The sequence below is a fragment of the Actinia tenebrosa genome, unplaced genomic scaffold (genome assembly GCF_029948245.1).
Source record: "Actinia tenebrosa isolate PJP-AT-01 unplaced genomic scaffold, QUT_ActTen_1.0 PGA_scaffold9__36_contigs__length_13948895, whole genome shotgun sequence".
In the NCBI taxonomy this organism is placed as follows: Eukaryota; Metazoa; Cnidaria; class Anthozoa; order Actiniaria; family Actiniidae; genus Actinia; species Actinia tenebrosa.
The window spans coordinates 12178888-12197663 of NW_028292586.1; the positions used below are offsets into that span (position 1 = coordinate 12178888).

Below are 18776 nucleotides of genomic sequence, written 5' to 3' on the forward strand. Positions count from 1 at the left end.
CAATGAATCTTTTGATTTTGAGAACAACTGACATCATTTAAGACCAGTTTACAATGTTTTAAGAATCGTATATCTGGAAAGTTTTATGGCATCACTCTGTACTGTCATAATCCGATAATTGGGATTAAAACGTGACTGAGACCTAAATATAGCAACGTGACAGAGTAACCGTGACCTATTCCATAGATTAATTACTTTAAAAAAACTAAACTGATGAGGGTCCTCGCTGTAAGAAAAATGAGCAGTTAATTTTGTTCTTGGGCTAACACAACATCATCAGATGGACCCAAGAAACATGTAAACAAGTTCTTACGCGCCGAACATTGCAGAACTGGAGCACAATTGAATTTAAAAGTATCGTTTTACCTGATTCGTCCAAAGCAAATGCCCCGTGATTCGAGCGCGGTAAAAAGCTTAAATCATTGTTCAATATTTATGATTCAAACTACACAAACCTGCTAAATATATGTATAAATCAAAAAAAAAACTTATAGAAAAATAATTTATATTTTCCATTGTATTTTAGTTTGTCGTGATATTTTTTTGTCAAGCTTTGTTAAAAGCAGGATAATTCTCATACTTTGAATCTATAATTTGCTGGCAGCTATATGAAAACTTATGACTCAGTTCTACAGAAATTGAAGACCGGAACCGGATACAAAAACAAAAACAAAACAAAAATCCAGAGACAGCACACACAAGATATTTTCCAATAACATGTTTTAATTCAACTTCGTTACAACATCTAATGCGCTATGATAATTATACTTTAAACTTTATAAAGATGCAATAAATACGGCCGGCACAGTAGAAACGAAAAGTATGAACACGCTATAAGAAGTAGTGAATAGCGGTATCCAATAGCTTGATATCCACGGGTGGTTTGACAATTTCGGACGTCCCATCCCTCCCCGTGTTTTCGTCTTTGGATTGATCGAGCGACCGCCAACAGAGTAACTTTTGCATCATATCCATCACCACCAGCAATATAAAGCCAGGCTCCCGAATGGCCGCCCGCTATGTGTGCAAGGTGATGACATAAAACTTTCCAGATATACTGTTAATGGGTTACCTGTGGAGTGAAATTATGGGATAGAAGCACATGGTCGAGAGCGGGGAGAAGGGAGGTTGGCGGGCAAATGGTCGAACCCTTTATGATCCTTTATGACCCTTTATGATCCTTTATGATCCCTTTGATTCCCATTTGTGATCCCTTTTTTATTGTTGATCAATGTAAATCGATGTAAACAAGAAAAGGTTAAAGTAAAGTTTAAGATTGTTGATCAGAAAGGTGTTATTCGTCGATCAAACCGCTCGCCGAACGCAAACAACGTCACAGTTCGACCTGAGAGTTCAGCCTCCAAGCGAAGGATCAACCGATGGACAGCAGAAATGGATAATATAGAGAACGAATTTCAAGAATTTGGTCTTCTTGGTCTAATGAATAGTTTAGCAGTTAATATTCCAAAGCTTCCAACCGAATTTATGTCGAATTCGCCAGTCGTCATTTCGCCGCTACAGCACCCGGAGAACAACAACGAAATGGATTTCAACGGTTCAATGGGTAAAAAGGAAGGCGATTTGACTGCAGAAAATTGTACTGGTGCCAGAGAAAGGATTCCGACAGCTAAAGGTAAAGAATTTGAGACACAAAAACGCAAGGAGAATCGTAAGTACGCGTTGTCGAATATTACCAGACAGATGAACAAAATCAAGCCACTGTTATCTAACCTTGAAAACGAAAGAATCGTACAAATAGAGATGGGATATTTTGACCAGCTAGTTATTAAGTTTCAAGAAGTCCACGAACGTTATATTGAGATATTAGAAGACGAACATGACATTGATTTGGCCCAAGAATGGCATGGTATTCATGATAAGGAAATATTTCATTTCAAGCAAAGCGTTGTAGATTTCCAAAACAGTGTGAAAGAGAAATATGCAAATTTTGTCGAAACACAGTCTCAAATTTCTCAAGGTTCTCGCCGTTCTCGCGCTTCCTCAGCGACCAGAGCAAAGTTGATTGAAGCTAAAGCTAAAGCAGCAGCGTTAGAAATTAAGGCAGCTTTCCTAAAGGAAAAACAAGCTTTGCAAATAGCGACTGAGGAGCTCCAGCTAAAGCAAGAGCTAGCAGAAGCTAAGACAGAAGAAAGAATCTATGAAGAGTACGAGAATGAACATGTGAGAAGTGAGGGTAGGAATGAGTGCTACAAGAATGACAATCCAGCTGAAATCTCCTCAGCTGCCATAGCAACTAAAGAAATGCCACGCACTGTCACATCCTCCTCAAGTTCTTTGGCCGGGAATAACAATACAAGTCAAATAATATCTGGCGAATCGCAGAATAACCCTGCACCATTTGTAGCTAATGTCACATCGTCAATTGTTACCCCAATAGTAGCACATCAATTGAGTGAAGGCTCAGCTTTGCATCCACCAGCCTCAGGGTGGGTCCCCAGACCCCCTCACACAATGAAAGGGTGGACGAGCACCCCAGCAGTAGTACAAACAGCTGACAATTTTGATCACAAAGCTTATGAAAGCGCCCAAGAGAGCTTCATTGAAGTACAAAGAAAGCAGAATGAGTTATCAGAACTAATTGTGAAGCATCAAACCAGAAGTCAGTTACCCTCACACAAGCCACCCATATTCGCAGGGGATGTAATGGAATATCCAGCATTTATTAGAGCCTTTGAAACACTAATAGAATCAAAGGTAGAGAGCCCCATTGAATGCTTATACTTTTTGGAACAGTATACAGATGGTAAGGCTAAAGAGCTAATAAAGGGATGCATGCAAATCAAGTCAGAAGACTCGTACAAGGTAGCCAAGCAATTACTAAAGAAACACTTTGGAAATCCTTTCAAGATAGCAAGTGCATACATTGCAAAGCTTTGCAATTGGCCTGCAGTAAAACCAAATGACGGGGCTAGTTTACAGCAATTTTCTATTGCATTAGAACAAGCACGAAATGCAATGATAGGCATTGCCTACATGAGTGATCTAAACACAACCCATGTCCTGCGTCAGTTGTGGGAGAAGTTACCAAGGTATCTTCGTGTAAAGTGGTGTGAAAAGTCCAACAGAATAGCCAATGCACAGTCAAGGATAGCCGAATTTGCAGACTTCGTGGAATTTGTAGCCGAACAAGCCGATCTAGCCACAGATCCTATCTACTCAGAGGATACCGTTAAAGTGCAGGAACCGCGAAGGGAAAGGCCAACCATTGGTGGAAGAAAGATTCAAAGAAGTAAAGGTTCAAGTTTCGCTACAAACGTATCTTTAGTTGACAACAGTGCTAAAGTAATGAACACTGGTAGTAGTTGTTTGTTTTGTTCCAGCTTACATGACATAGATGAATGTCCAGCATTCAAGGCAAAATGTCTAGTTGACAGAAGGAACTTTATCAAAGAAAAGAACTTGTGTTACGGTTGCTACAACAATGGACACACCTCGAAGTACTGTAAACGAAAGAGATCGTGCAAGGTCTGCAACAGGAAGCATCCCACTTCATTACATGATTACGATTGGAAACCATCACTTCAAGGATCTTCCAAGAACACGAGTGTCAAAGGCAGTGAAGGCGATAAAGATAGTAAGAGCAGCGAAGTGTCATCACAGAGCAACGAAACCAAGACTGAAGGCAAAGTCAATAACGCGTGTACCGCAATCTGTGAGGTAACGGAAGCAGGTGACATTCCAGTGAGTATGGGCATAGTACCAGTGTGGCTATATCACAGGAACAATCCTGATAAGAGAATTCAAGTTTATGCTCTTCTCGATAATGCTAGTGGCGACACCTTTGTCAAGGCGGAGACGTTACAGAAGTTAGGCATGGTTGGAAGTGAAACCACCATACTGTTGGGCACCCTACATGGTAGTCAAGAGATTGAAACGAAAGCTGTAGACGGCCTCGTGGCAGTTCACCGCTTCACGCAAAGAGATGCAGAGGCAAGCTTACCGAGAACTTACGTTCGAAAGGAGATTCCTGTAGATCGAGCAGAAATTCCAAGACCGGAAATTGGCTACGAATGGCCTCATCTGCTAAACATGACAGAACTTATACCTGCTTATATGGAAAACCTAGAAGTAGGTCTCCTTATCGGACTAAATTGCCCAAGCGCAGTACGGCCAAGAGAAGTAATACATGGAAATGAAGACGGTCCTTACGCTGTACGGTCTCTGCTAGGTTGGTACGTGAACGGTCCGGTGTGCAGCAGGGGTAAGGCCTCAGTCAATTGTAATAGAATACAAGTAAAGGAAGCTGATGATTCTATTGCGGAGAGAGGCTACATAACCATAGAAAGAGCATCCAAGGAATTGATAACCCCTCAAGCAGTATCACGAATGTTCGAAGTAGATTTCTCAGAAAGAGAAAGTGGAACAGGCATGTCACAGGAAGATCGCAGATTCAACAAGATGGCAGAAGAAGGAATTAGACTCTGTGAGGACAATCACTATGAAATGCCCCTCCCATTCACGAGTGAGAACGTTCAACTTCCAAATAATCGTGAGCAAGCGTTGCAACGTTTGAACAGTCTAAAGAAGAGACTACTGACAGATAAAAGGTATCATGATGATTATACAGCGTTCATGTCAAACCTCATAGACAAGGGACATGCAGTCAAGGTTGCACCTGAAAGATTAAAGACTCCTGTTGGCAAGGTTTGGTATATACCCCATCACGGGATATATCACCCACAGAAACCACAGAAGATTCGTGTGGTATTTGATTGTTCCGCCAAATACCAAGGGGAATCCATAAACGACAATCTGTTGCAAGGTCCAAACTTGACGAATCAGATGATAGGTGTGCTGACGAGGTTCAGAATGGAGAAGATCGCGTTTATGGGTGATATAGAGAAAATGTTCTACCAAGTCAGAGTCAACGATCAAGATCGAGATTTCCTGCGTTTCATGTGGTGGCCTGACGGGAATCTCAACAATCGACCAGAAGAATACTATATGACAGTCCACCTTTTTGGCGGTGTCTCATCACCGGGTTGTTCCAACTTCGCATTGAGACGCACAGCAGAAGATAATGCGAGAGAATTCGGAAAAGAGGCAGTAGACACCCTAAGAAAGAACTTTTACGTCGACGATGCCTTGAAGTCAGTTGAAAACGAGGAAAAGGCAATCAAGTTGTTGCAAGATGTCAAGGCACTGTGCGCAAGAGGCGGATTTAATCTCACTAAGTTCGTAAGCAATAGTCGCACAGTCTTAGAATCAGTGCCAAAAGAACACCGAGCGGACAACGTCAAGGATCTAGACCTCTGTCGAGAAAGGCTCCCGATAGAAAGAGCGTTAGGCCTACACTGGTGCATAGAGTCGGATACCTTCAAGTTTAGAATTGAACTAAAGAATCAACCTTGTACAAGAAGAGGTATCTTATCTACTCTGAGTTCAATTTACGACCCACTGGGGTTTATAGCCCCCGTTGTGCTAATCGGAAAGCAGATCCTTCAAGACATTTGTCAAGAATGTAGCTGGGATGAACCAGTACCCGAAGACATCCAAACGCGTTGGAACAAATGGAGAGGTCAGCTTGCATGTCTTGATCAGCTCAACATACCAAGATGCTTTAAGGCTCCATATTTCGGTAAAGTCGTCTCGGCACAGCTCCACAGCCTGTCGGATGCGTCAACGAAAGGTTATGGACAGTGTTCATACATAAGATTAGTGGATGAACACAACAAGATACACTGTGCACTCGTGGCAGGCAAGGCACGAGTGTCACCAAAGAAAGCTGTAAGCATCCCAAGGCTAGAGCTGGCAGCAGCCACAACATCAGTAAAGGTAGCTGATGCACTAAAGAAAGAACTAGAATACGAAAGTCTCGAAGAGTTCTACTGGTCTGATAGTCAAGTAGTGTTGAGCTTCATAAGTAACGAAGCGCGACGTTTTCATGTATATGTAGCAAATCGGGTGCAGATTATCAGAGATCTCACGTCCCCAGGCAGCTGGAGATTTGTTGAGTCTGCCTCGAACCCAGCAGATGAAGGTTCGAGAGGACTGATGCCAAGAAAATTTGTCGAGCAGTCAAAATGGATTCGTGGACCGGAGTTCCTTTGGCAGTCACAAGAACAATGGCCTCAACAGCCATCATGTAAACTCCAGCTGGATGATGACAATCCAGAAGTCAAGAAAGTCATAGTGCATGCTAACCGTGTTCAAGAAAGGAGCAATGTGCTACAGCGTCTAGAAAGATTCTCAAAGTGGACAAGAGCAAGAGCAGTAGTGGCCTGGTGCCTAAAGTACAAACAACAGTTAAAGAACATCATAAAGGAAGACCGCCAACAGAGTTGTAGTCCTGTCACAGTGAGCGATTTGAAGCAAGCCGAAACAGAAATTATCAAGCTTACGCAAGCAAGTGCCTTCGAAAAGGACATATCATTGCTAAAGGACATAGAAACGCGAGCGAAAGGCGAAAGTCGAAAACTGGACAAAGATAAGAAGTCAGTCATGAGGTCTAGTACACTCTACAAGTTAGACCCCTACTTGGATTCCAACGGAATACTCAGAGTCGGTGGGCGACTCAGAAGAGCGGCAGTAGATGATGCTATAAGAAATCCTATCATACTCCCAAAGTCGGGACATGTTACAACGTTGATTATTCGCCATTATCACGAAGGAACACAGCATAGTGGAAGAGGCATCACATTAAACGAACTACGTGCAAACGGATACTGGGTTGTCAGTGGCGGCCACGCGATTAGAAGTTTGCTTGCCAAATGTGTGAGATGTCGCTTCCTACGCGGAAATGTAGGTGAGCAGAAGATGGCAGACCTACCTGATGCACGTCTGCAAGCCGCACCACCATTTACTAATTCTGCCGTGGATTATTTTGGGCCGTGGTATATCAAGATCGGACGCAAAGAAGTAAAGAGATATGGAGCATTATTTACGTGCCTATCCAGTAGAGCAGTACACATTGAAGTAGCCCATTCGTTGGATGCAGATTCTTTTATACAAGCGTTGCGCCGATTTGTCGCAAGAAGAGGTCCTATCAGACAGTTGTACAGTGATCAAGGAACCAATCTTGTTGGAGCAGAGAACGAGTTGAAAAAAGCGATCGACGAAATGGATGACGACAAGATTAGATCTGAACTCCTAAAGAATGATATTGATTGGATCAAGAACCCTCCCACTGCCAGTCATTTCGGTGGAGCTTGGGAAAGACAAATTCGGTCAGTTCGGAACATCTTAGCAGCCCTGATGAAGGAACATGGATCAAGACTCGATGAAGAATCACTTACTACATTTATTTGTGAAGCTGAAGCAGTTATAAATAGTCGTCCCCTCACCGTAGACACGATCAACGATCCACTGTCTCCAATACCGCTGTCTCCAAGTATGCTGTTAACCGGAAAGTCAAAGATCGTCTTACCACCACCCGGCAAGTTCCAAACAGAGGATATGTATTGCAGAAAGAGGTGGCGACGAGTGCAACATCTGACGGATCAATTCTGGAGCAGATGGAAAACAGAATACCTGCAGAACATACAAGCAAGACCCAAGTGGCAACGGAAGAGACGTAACTTTGTTAGTGGAGACATAGTACTAGTAAAGGACAGCGACACATCCCGAAGTCAGTGGCCTTTAGCTAAAGTGATAACTACACATTCGGATGATCAAGGTTTCGTCAGATCAGTAACGGTTCGTACTTCCAAGGGTTCAACGCTGGATCGACCAATTGCTAAGTTGGTCCTCCTCCTAGAAGCTGAACAGGAAGAACCGGGAATCCCCGACGAGGAGCCATGAAGAACTGATAAAAAAATTGACATTGTTGTTGTTGTTGTAAAAAATATGTTTATTTTTGGGGAGCCATGTTAATGGGTTACCTGTGGAGTGAAATTATGGGATAGAAGCACATGGTCGAGAGCGGGGAGAAGGGAGGTTGGCGGGCAAATGGTCGAACCCTTTATGATCCTTTATGACCCTTTATGATCCTTTATGATCCCTTTGATTCCCATTTGTGATCCCTTTTTTATTGTTGATCAATGTAAATCGATGTAAACAAGAAAAGGTTAAAGTAAAGTTTAAGATTGTTGATCAGAAAGGTGTTATTCGTCGATCAAACCGCTCGCCGAACGCAAACAACGTCACATATACGATTCCTAAAACATTGTAAACTGGTCTTAAATGATGTCAATTTGCTCTCAAAATCAAAAGATTCATTAATCTACTACTCTTAACTATTATATTGAAAAGTATTTGTACACTGGTGTTTCGTTTTGGTACTGTTTCGGTGTTTCGGTGTTTCGGAATTTAGCAACACCCCATATTATTATAGGATTAAGTTAAGGTGGGAGGAGACGTCTCCAAGGTAAACAATGAATGAGTCATGTATGACGTCACGCCGCGGTTCAGCAATTTCACAATGGCGGCCAGGTCGTGGGTACGAAGTCGTGGGTCGTGGGTACAAAGTCGTGGGTCGTGGGTTCCCAAATTTATCATTTATAAATTTAAATTTATCACTATACTTCCAAAACGAAATCGTGTGGCTTTGTTCCTATAAATTCGGTGTAATTGTGGGTTGTTCAAGGTAGTCTGTGTCTGATTTGTGTGACAGTGTTATAAGGCTGAAAAGCCTTGTAAAAAGGAGCCTCAATAAATGTATGTAAATACACCAAAATTGGTGGCCTGGAAAACCTTTTAGCACTTTCTTACATTTCATTTAAGTATATTGGCCTTGCTGTTCAAACATAAATTTGGCGGAAAAAAAGAAAAAGAAAAAAACAACAACAACTAGTCTTCTACCTTGTCTCGCTTCAACGAGGAGTCTTCAATGGACTTTATCAAGATGTTACCTAGAAACTGGAGCGACAAGCCGCTGCAAACGTGTGAAGTTGATGGACAGCAAATTCGCGTTTTCGGCATCGCATTTCTCCTCGTTCTATGTTTTTTGTCGTTGCGAGAAAGCTTGTTTCACTATTTCTTAGTAGTTTTCTGTGTTAGTATGGAAATCCTGAGTAAACGACTCGAAAGTGCGGGGTTTACCGTTACCTATGACTCCAAGGTTGATAGGGACTGCTTTTATGCAGCGGCAGCGTATCAGTTAGGCTTAAATACCAAGAAGGTCAAAGAAGTTATATTTAGTAACTTAGAGAAGAACCGATTTGATGTAAGTATAATCAAAACGATGTTTTATTCTTGATTTTGCGGGTCTATACCTAAATTATAAGGAAAGTAGAAATTCCAATAGAGTCAGCTCTCTAAAAATCATGTCCACCAACTACATGGAATGAATAATCGCCGGTTTAGGAGATTCCAACACGTGTCTCCATCTTAATCTTCATCACCAGTCTCAAACCTTTTATTCAGTTTTATTGGAACCAAATTTTAATTTCATGTCTTAATGTATATGCGAGAGATCTAGTAACTTTTCGTCTTGGGTGCGACTGGAAAGAGCCTAGCTATGCCATAGATTGAAATATTTTACTCTGCATTGCTTACGCTGTGTGGACACTACAAAAACTTTTTTGAATTTTGAATCATTCTCAACACACTTCTAATTCGATCGCTTTTCACATAGTCTATTTTTGCTTCTAATTGTTGGTGTAAAGTTTATGGAAATATCTGATAAGATGCTCCTTTCGTTTTCTATTATCAAGCCAAAACTCAAAATATTTGCTTTTAACAACTACCAATGACAAACAAGAGGTCAAGATTTGCGTGACTAGCTAATTTTGAGGACAGCAAAGTTTGGGGATTTTATAGACGTTACCGGTTAATCCTGGTTCAGAGTTTGGTTTGCCTTTTCAAAAAAAGGAAAAACCCTGAGTTATAACGCGGGGAGCTTGCGCAGTTTTGAGAACCACTTTGCATAGTAGAGTCGATATTTAATTAAACCCATAAAAAAACCTATAAACTAATAATAGAGACAAAAAGCTATAAGCTTTACGTTAATACTTCGAGTCGAGTTCGCGAATTTACAGGAAGAAAGCTACACAATCTCGTTTTAGAAGAATAGTGAAGAAATGATAAATTTGGAAATTTGGAAAAAAAATGGGACCCACGACTTCGTACCCACGACCCACGACTTCGTACCCACGACCCACGACTTTGTACCCACGACCCACGACTTCGTACCCACGACCCACGACCATTAGGCAAACTCTGGCGGCCAAGAGGAAAGAGTAAACGCTCGTGTTTATCTTCCCGTTTTCCCCCCAAAAATCTCAAAGATATTGCTTTATGAACCAGTCATATGGGTAAAGGAGTCCTTCGAAAATGTTTTTTCACTTACTTTGATGCTTTTAACGAAAAAGATCTTTAGTTATTGAATTTTTCTTTGCGAAGTACCTTTCCAAGAGCCACTCAAAAAAAGACGACACACAAGAATATTTTAAGACCTTGATGACTTAAATATTTGATCTATGGCATCACAAAAGGATCCCGGAGGTTAAGGAACCTAGGTATTCATCTTTGTATTTGCGGAGTTTCGTGAAGAAACCTTTTGCACAACTGCTCATCTATCTGTTTGAAGTTGGAAAAACTTTCCTTTGGGTTTGACACCATGTTTTGCACAAATCATAAGTCAACAAGGCAGACTTGCAAAAGGTAAATATGTGAATAATTAACTCGATAAGAGTGAATCAAAAAATCAAAAGTCATCAAATTTAAAATTAACTATTTACATAAATAATAAACTACCCCAGAGTAGAGTACAAACACTATAAATGTGTAACATAAATATATGGCGCGCGGAACGGTTCAAAATTGTCATTTCGATGTAATTGAATATTTGTTTGTCAATTGCGTTACTTCGCTTGAATGTGTACACTTATCAGTGCATTGCATTACACAAACACGTTCCATATGTTTTTTTTTTTTTGGTCAATCAATGCTTATAAAAATAGTCAATCACCAAAACTCGGTCAATTACAAAAACTCTGTCAATTACAAAAAACTCGGTCAATCACCAAAACTCGGTCAATTCCAAAAACTCGGTCAATTCAGCAAAAAACTCGGTCAATTCCAAAAACTCGGTCAATTCCAAAAACTCGGTCAATTCCAAAACTCGGTCAATTCAGCAAAAAACTCGGTCAATTACAAAAACTCTGTCGATTACAAAACTCGGTCAATTCAGCAAAAAACTCTGTCGATTACAAAAACTCGGTCAATTCAGCAAAAAACTGTCGATTACAAAAACTCGGTCAATTCAGCAAAAAACTCTGTCCATTACAAAAACTCGGTCAATTCAGCAAAAAACTCTGGCCATTACAAAAACTCGGTCAATTCCAAAAACTCTGTCAATTCAGCAAAAACTCGGTCAATTCCAAAAACTCTGTCAATTCAGCAAAAAACTCGGTCAATAAGCACGTGTCATATGTCTTTTGTCAATCATCACGCGTAAAACTCTGTCGATTCAGCAAAAAAGCTTTGTCGATTCAGCAAAACCTTTTCGATTACGTAACACAGGTAAGCACAAGATATGTCTTTTTTTTGTCGAAGATAATATAGGTAAGTTGTAGTGCTTGGGAACGAGGTTATTCCGGGCGAAAGCCCTTGGAATTAAATTCGGAAAAATTAATTTCCGACCTCGCTGGGATTCAAACCCACGACCTTCGGAATTGTACTACCACATAGTCTCATCTTTTTTTTGTCAATCATCACGCGTAGCATCCAAAGTTCCTCTCAGTCGACGTCGGAAGTACTATATGAAATACCATATTCCATTGTTTTTTTGGTCTTAGTTTGACTGTTAGTCACTAAATACACGGCCGGTTAAGTAAAACAAAGAGTTAGTTAGCGAGAACGGAGGCATTTAGCTATATACAGACCGGGGATATATGTATCAAGCATTACCCTGGGTGCCAGAGGCCGTGTGGGGCTTGGGGGCGAGAGAGAGAGAGAGAGGGAGGAGGGGGCCTCTGGTCACAGGAGCCGACAGCCTCACTTTCACGAGATAGTTGTTCAAACCAATGAGAGAGCGAGTTCAAATTCTGAACTCGTGAAAGTGAGGCTGTCGGCTCCTGTGACCAGAGGCCCCCTCCTCCCTCTCTCTCTCTCTCTCGCCCCCAAGCCCCACACGGCCTCTGGCACCCAGGGTAATCAAGCATGAACAATACACTCTAAGACCCTTCTGCCCACCACACAAGGCTTTGCAAGGCTCTGGGATATGACTTAACCATAGTTTATGACTCACATTCTAACTTCGCAAGTTTCGAGAGAAGGTAGACTGAGCTGAGTACTGCTCATAATCGAGTTGACAAATTGATTGAGGTTGATTCAAGAACGTTGTTTCATTGAAAGTATATATATATTATTTTCTAAGTTAAAGCCTGAAATGTAAAAGCTCCCCATGCAATTATGAGCAGTACTGTATTGTTCATGCTTGATACATATATCCCCGGATATATCCCCGGTCTGTATATAGCTAAATGCCTCTGTTCTCGCTAACTAACTCTTACTTTTACTTGACCGGCCGTGTATTTAGTGACTAACAGTCAAACTAAGACCAAAAAAACAATGGAATATGGTATTTCATATAGTATTTCCGACGTCGACTGAGAGGAGCTTTGGATGCTACGCGTGATGATCGACAAAAAAAAGACATATCTTGTGCTTACCTGTGTTACGTAATCGAAAAGGTTTTGCTGAATCGACAAAGTTTTTTTGCTGAATCGACAGAGTTTTACGCGTGATGATTGACAAAAGGCATATGACACGTGCTTATTGTTACGTAATTGACCGAGTTTTTTGCTGAATTGACCGAGTTTTTTGCTGAATTGACAGAGTTTTTTGCTGAATTGACCGAGTTTTTGTAATCGACAGAGTTTTTTGCTGAATTGACCGAGTTTTTGTAATCTACAGAGTTTTTTGCTGAATTGACCGAGTTTTTGTAATCGACAGAGTTTTTTGCTGAATTGACCGAGTTTTTGTAATCGACAGAGTTTTTTGCTGAATTGACCGAGTTTTTGTAATCGACAGAGTTTTTTGCTGAATTGACCGAGTTTTGTAATCGACAGAGTTTTTTGTAATTGACCGAGTTTTTTGCTGAATTGACCGAGTTTTTGGAATTGACCGAGTTTTTGGAATTGACCGAGTTTTTGGAATTGACCGAGTTTTTTGCTGAATTGACCGAGTTTTTGGAATTGACCGAGTTTTGGTGATTGACCGAGTTTTTTGTAATTGACAGAGTTTTGTAATTGACCGAGTTTTGGTGATTGACTATTTTTATAAGCATTGATTGACCAAAAAAAAAACATATGGAACGTGCTTGTGTAATGCAATGCACTGATAAGTGTACACATTCAAGCGAAGTAACGCAATTGACAACAAATATTCAATTACATCGAAATGACAATTTTGAACCATTCCGCGCGCCATAATTGATTGACAAAAAAAAAAAAAAAACATATGGAACGTGCTTGTGTAATACAATGAACTGATAAGTGTACACATTCAAGCGAAGTAACGCAATTGACAAACAAATATTCAATTACATCGAAATGACAATTTTGAACCATTCCGCGCGCCATATAAATACCACTAAATACTATTAAATTATTATTGTTTTCTATTGTTTAATTAGCACTATTTACTACTAAATAGTGCAAAGTGTTGCACACTTTTGGTGTTTGTACTCTATCTGTAGATAATATTTTGCCACCTTATTCTAAACACACAAAAGTCGTACAGTAAAGCTTGTATTATCCATGTAGTACTTTCCTATTCCTATCCTAAAATGATTTTAATCCATGAAATATGATCTTATATTCCAGGTTGGGCGAGCTCATATTTAATATTGGTTCTTTTTAACTCAAATGTTAAACTGGCGTGTTTCGCGATTAAATATATGAAGTTTAATAAATAGGAAAGGAAAGTGTATTTGAAAGTTGTTGTGGTTGTTTTTCATAATTCGAGCGATTTCTAAGTATCAACGAGTAGATATCAATGTCACTGAAATTTTCCTGTGATGCATAATGTTTTTATGATCTCTACGATTGCTGCACAAGTTGTTATATCAGGACCAGGGTGTTGTGTCAGGGCTCCCACTTAACACTCAGAGATGCAGGCAGAGATGAAAACAACTGAGCAACAAAGGCAAACATTCATACAAAATAGATGATTCAACCATAAACTATTACTAGATTTAAAATAAAAATTCAAGCAAATAAAAGGACATGGGGAAAAGACAACATTTTACATGAACATACAGTGTATGCAGCTTTTTATAAGGGACTGATCGTTTATTATATCCCAGGATGTTTGGTGGTTTCTTTGCAAAAAAATGAAATGAAAAAATGAAAGCCAAACTGACAGTTGAAATTTAGGATTATTACCTCCCCTCTGTCACTTAGCACTCATAGTAATCATTATTTTAGAAGCCATTTTCAACATTTTTGACAAGCAACTCCTCCCAATTCTCTACCCCCCCCCCCCCCCCCCCCCCCCCAACTCTGAGCATAACTAGCAGGGCTTAAGATAACGGCTGATCAGTGGTTTGAATCCAGGTGTTGAAGTTTGTTGTGAAGTGTGATCATTGGGGTGAGTGTAGTTTTGATTATTGCAATTATCGTACACACAATTATTAAGACCAGGCTTAACATTCAGTATACATTTATAAAAAGTTCATACTAGGAATTAATAGTTCACTGAATACCTCTTCAACTAAGATACAGCAGTCTAAATGTAGAACATAAGGAATAAATGTTCCCACCTCAAAGAGCAAGAAATATACACTAATACTACCATCAAATATTGTGTCATAAAGAATTTGGGGAAAAATAGAAGATTAAATATTATTGGCAACAAATGTACCACTATAGCACACACAAACACACATCTTTGTAACAACAAAAGATATTAAACACATCAGAGACAAGGCAAACTGTCGAATCTTATGAAAATTTGAAGAATCATACTGGAATCTTGTACCAGAACCGTGACACAGGATCAACACCATTACCAGCTGTCACTGCACTGGCTTCTTACAGTTTTAAATGACTGCTGCTTACAATAATTGGCACCATTCTTGCTCTTCACTTGCAATAAAAGATAATTTTTCTTGCGTTTTTTTGTGCGTCTGTACAGCTTGTCTCTCTTCAGCAATGAGTTATTCTGTATCATAGTGTCTTTTTCAAAAGGAGAGTCCAGAAATGGGACTTTGCATGGCCCAAGGAGAGAATTTTGATAAATAAAGCAGGTTAAAACATGGTAGAGGATGATTGCCATCATCACCTGTACAATATGATAGTAGTCTTGAGAAAATAACCCACCAACAGAGTCAAAATACAGGTCATACAAAAGGAAGATATAAGTGAAGATCCTCAAAATTGCCATTTTTAACAGTGAGGTTTCAACTATACAAATATGGATTTCAGTATTTAAATTTCACCTCACTTTGTGGGGTAAAAGATGATTGTTATATTATAAATCAATTTGTCAATATTTAAAAAGAATATTCGATGAATGTATTTTTAACAACTTGCAATATTTTTAAATCAACTTTTAACATAATAAATCATGCAATTTTAGCAAACAATTTTTTCCATATAAAATAATAAATTTATTTTTAAACACAAAATGAAATGTTTGAAAATATTTTTCAATTAAACTTGATAAATGTCATTAACGTTTTTTTGTATAAGCTTAGGTTTTTTTATATAAGTATTTTTTGACAACAATATATAAGCTTACTGTAAAATAAATAGAATTTCAGAACAAAAAAATCAATTTTTAACAAAGAAAATATATGCTTTATCCAAGGTCGAGGAAAGGAGGTCAAAGATACTGAACGCAGATATGATTTATGGTCCCTAACGATAAAGAATAAACCATCTAAATGTTGATTTTGCGACTAAAAAATGTTCAAAAAGTACGACTGGTTTACGAAGGCGAATACGATAAACGAGTTACTGAGTAAATTTTGACACTTAAAAGGATTGATGAGCACAATGGAAAGACAAGGGAAAACATACTTTAGCTTGGTTAAAAGCCCAACAGCTTAGTAGTAAAACGTCCTTGTTTGGGTTTATAAAATGAAGGGAAAGAAGAGAAAAGATTTTTCTAACTACGCGTAACTTTTCTTGCAGGGAAAATAATGGCGAGAAAACGAAAGGCCAGTAGCTCAAATTATCATATCTTTTCAGAGTTTTAGATCGTTGATATGATAAAAAATTTATTGAACTTGATAAGTTAATGAGTAATTATTATGCTTACGTTAAATTAAAGATGTATAAACTTTTAAATCTTTGTTTTGACCGCTTTTCGTTTCAAGATTCCCGTCTTTAAAATTACAATTTCATTGTGACATTTTCGTAGACGCGTCGCGCCAAGATTTGGTTGCTATGTGACGTCACACTGTCATACATGACTGTTTCAGAATTTTAATAGGAAAACCATTCGAGTCATCTCCTCCCTCCTGTATTCAGGAAAATGAAAAAATTACTTAATACATTATAACTTAATCCTTCCTCCTGGAAGTATTTGTAAACAAACTTTGTAAACAATTGCCACTTGTCTGTATAGTTCTCACAAATATGCCATGCATATGTTTGTTCAAGCGGGATGCACTTACTCTTTTGCTTTAATGCTCGTGTTATTTAGGTTTTGTTTTATCTTGTTCTTCCCGAAAAAAATTTGACGTTTGCGCGTTGTTTTTTTCTGTGTGTGTGTGCTTCCCGCCAATTTTTCGTCGGTAACATAGTCATTAACTATGTCGGCAAGTTACCGGCGTGCGCGCGCTTGCCTCTTTTGGCTTTGACTTTCCCGCCAACATTACTGAACACGTGTTAATTAAACCCAAAAATTGAAAAAGTTCATTCAAACTTTTGTTGCGTTTTGCCTTATTATTTATCAAAGTTTTGAGGCAAACCTATTTTGAGTGCTTGCTGTGTAGAAATTTTTGAATTTGAAGCGAGTGTTAACAAATCAAAACGATGCTATTTTTGACACTACATTTTTCTTTTGTTTTTAAGAATAAAATGAATTTTTTTTTTGTTTGTTTTATTTTATTTTATTTTTTTTTCAAAAAGCCCTTACAGTGTGGCTCAAGGCTTCTGAAACATTTTCTGTTTCTTCGCTTCTAGATGAGGACTATTAAGTGTCCGTCTACGCCATTTTCAGGCAGGTTCAGGCATCAAAAATAGATTTTGCAATTTCGAGTACTTGTATACACTGCGCACTTGGTAGATGTCATTATTATCATCCTATAACCATCACAGGTATCCCAAGCTTGGTTTCTGTGGTGTCCTGTTATAAGGAAATGTATGGAGATTCATCAAAAATTTCAATAAAATCATTGAAACGTGAAATAAAGCCTCGAAATTTTACCCGATCATTGAGAAATAGCACTTCTTTTGAACTGCGTGGTTATTTTTTGAATTTAGCCCGTTTTAAGTTTTTTTTCCCTCGAGTTTCCAACCTTCTCTTATTTCTTACTGGTGGGGGAGGGCTTTATTTCACGTTTCAATGATTTTATTGAAATTTTTGATGAATCTCCATACATTTCCTTATAACAGGACACCACAGAAACCAAGCTTGGGCTACCTGTGATAACCACAGGTAGCCAAAGCTTGGTTTCTGTGGTGTCATGTTACCTGTGCTATAACTTGTTGCTCATTGGAGATAGTCTTTACAGCGTGTCACAGCAAAAGTATTAGCGAATTCGGGGGGAAATTTGAGTCCTTGGTAAGAAATGAAGTCACCAAACAAATTAAAAATCCTATTCCTTTGTTTCCAGATGTGGACTACTAGTCAGCATTTACTTCTTTTTAATTTTATTTATCTCGACACCATTTTTTCATGCGCGTTAATCCAGCCGTTTAAAAATAATTCACTAAATCTTTGGGTAGATTCAATATTGACAGTACTGAGACACGTACTCCATTTATGTTACATAACCATACAGAAAGCATCCCTAAGTAAATGTTGCATAACGATCCTACTAACATTGCTGTGCTCAGTATTAAACACTCAACAACCTACTGGACATTCAAAATGACATGAAACTGCACAATGACAAGCCATGCATCAGCCCTACATTGTAAAATCTTTAGACATTTTTTTGGAGCTTGTATTACTAACGTAAGAATATATATATATAGAGAGAGAGACAGAGAACTGAACTGAACTGAACTGTCCTTTATTTATACACGGGATTCCTTCAAATTATCACATTTGTTTTACAAGGGAGCCGTGATTTAAAAATGATAGTTCAGTGTAGAATTAAAATGATCTAGAATATAGTATAAATAGAAATGTATATATATATATATATATATATAGCTATTGTATAAATAATAAAATACATACAGAAAAAATTATAGACCATTGACAGACAGGTCAATATATTTTAGTTTGGATTTAAAGTCGTTAATAGATTTGGCTTCTCTGAGATTTTTTGGTAAAGAGTTCCATAGTTTAGCACCTCTATAGTTAAAACTGCGCTTTAGAAATTCAGTTTTGGGGTGAGGTAGGCATAGTTTTGAAGCACATTCTCTTAAATTATAAGAAGTTTTTTCATGTACATGCGAAAACCCCTCAGATATGTTAGAGGGATATAGCTTGTTCACAGATTTGAACATAGAGACAGCAAGAGCCTTTTTGCGTTTATGCTCAAGATTTTCCCAGCCAAGACTTTGTAAAATATCAACAGATCTAATATCATAGTCTGACTGGGTTATGACTCTTGCTGCTCTGTTTTGCAGTTTTTGTAGTTTTTCGGCAAGTTCTTTGTTTAAATTACCCCATACTTCGCAGCAATAATTAAATAGAGGTTCTACTAGAGGTTAAATAGAGGTTTTAGCCCATAGATAGCTGAAGAT

The 18776-nt window shown here is 38.8% G+C and overlaps 1 protein-coding gene and 1 long non-coding RNA gene across 2 annotated transcripts; both read left to right on the forward strand.

Moving 5' to 3' along the window:
* Nucleotides 1–1064: 1064 nt before the first annotated feature.
* On the forward strand, nt 1065–8059 carry LOC148904859 (uncharacterized). The gene has a single exon (XM_089024875.1). The coding sequence runs from the start codon at nt 1393–1395 to the stop codon at nt 7759–7761; it is 6369 nt and encodes a 2122-aa protein (XP_088881001.1). The 5' UTR covers nt 1065–1392; the 3' UTR covers nt 7762–8059.
* A 2073-nt stretch (nt 8060–10132) lies between these two features.
* On the forward strand, nt 10133–13836 carry LOC148904860 (uncharacterized). The gene is made up of 2 exons (XR_016118914.1): nt 10133–10563; nt 13731–13836. It is a non-coding gene; the product is annotated as an uncharacterized LOC148904860 (long non-coding RNA).
* The last annotated feature ends 4940 nt before the right edge of the window (nt 13837–18776 follow it).

Bases quoted from the DNA above. Each gene is read 5' to 3' on its own strand.
- LOC148904859 (XM_089024875.1), top strand. From the start codon at position 1,393: ATGGATAATATAGAGAACGAATTTCAAGAATTTGGTCTTCTTGGTCTA.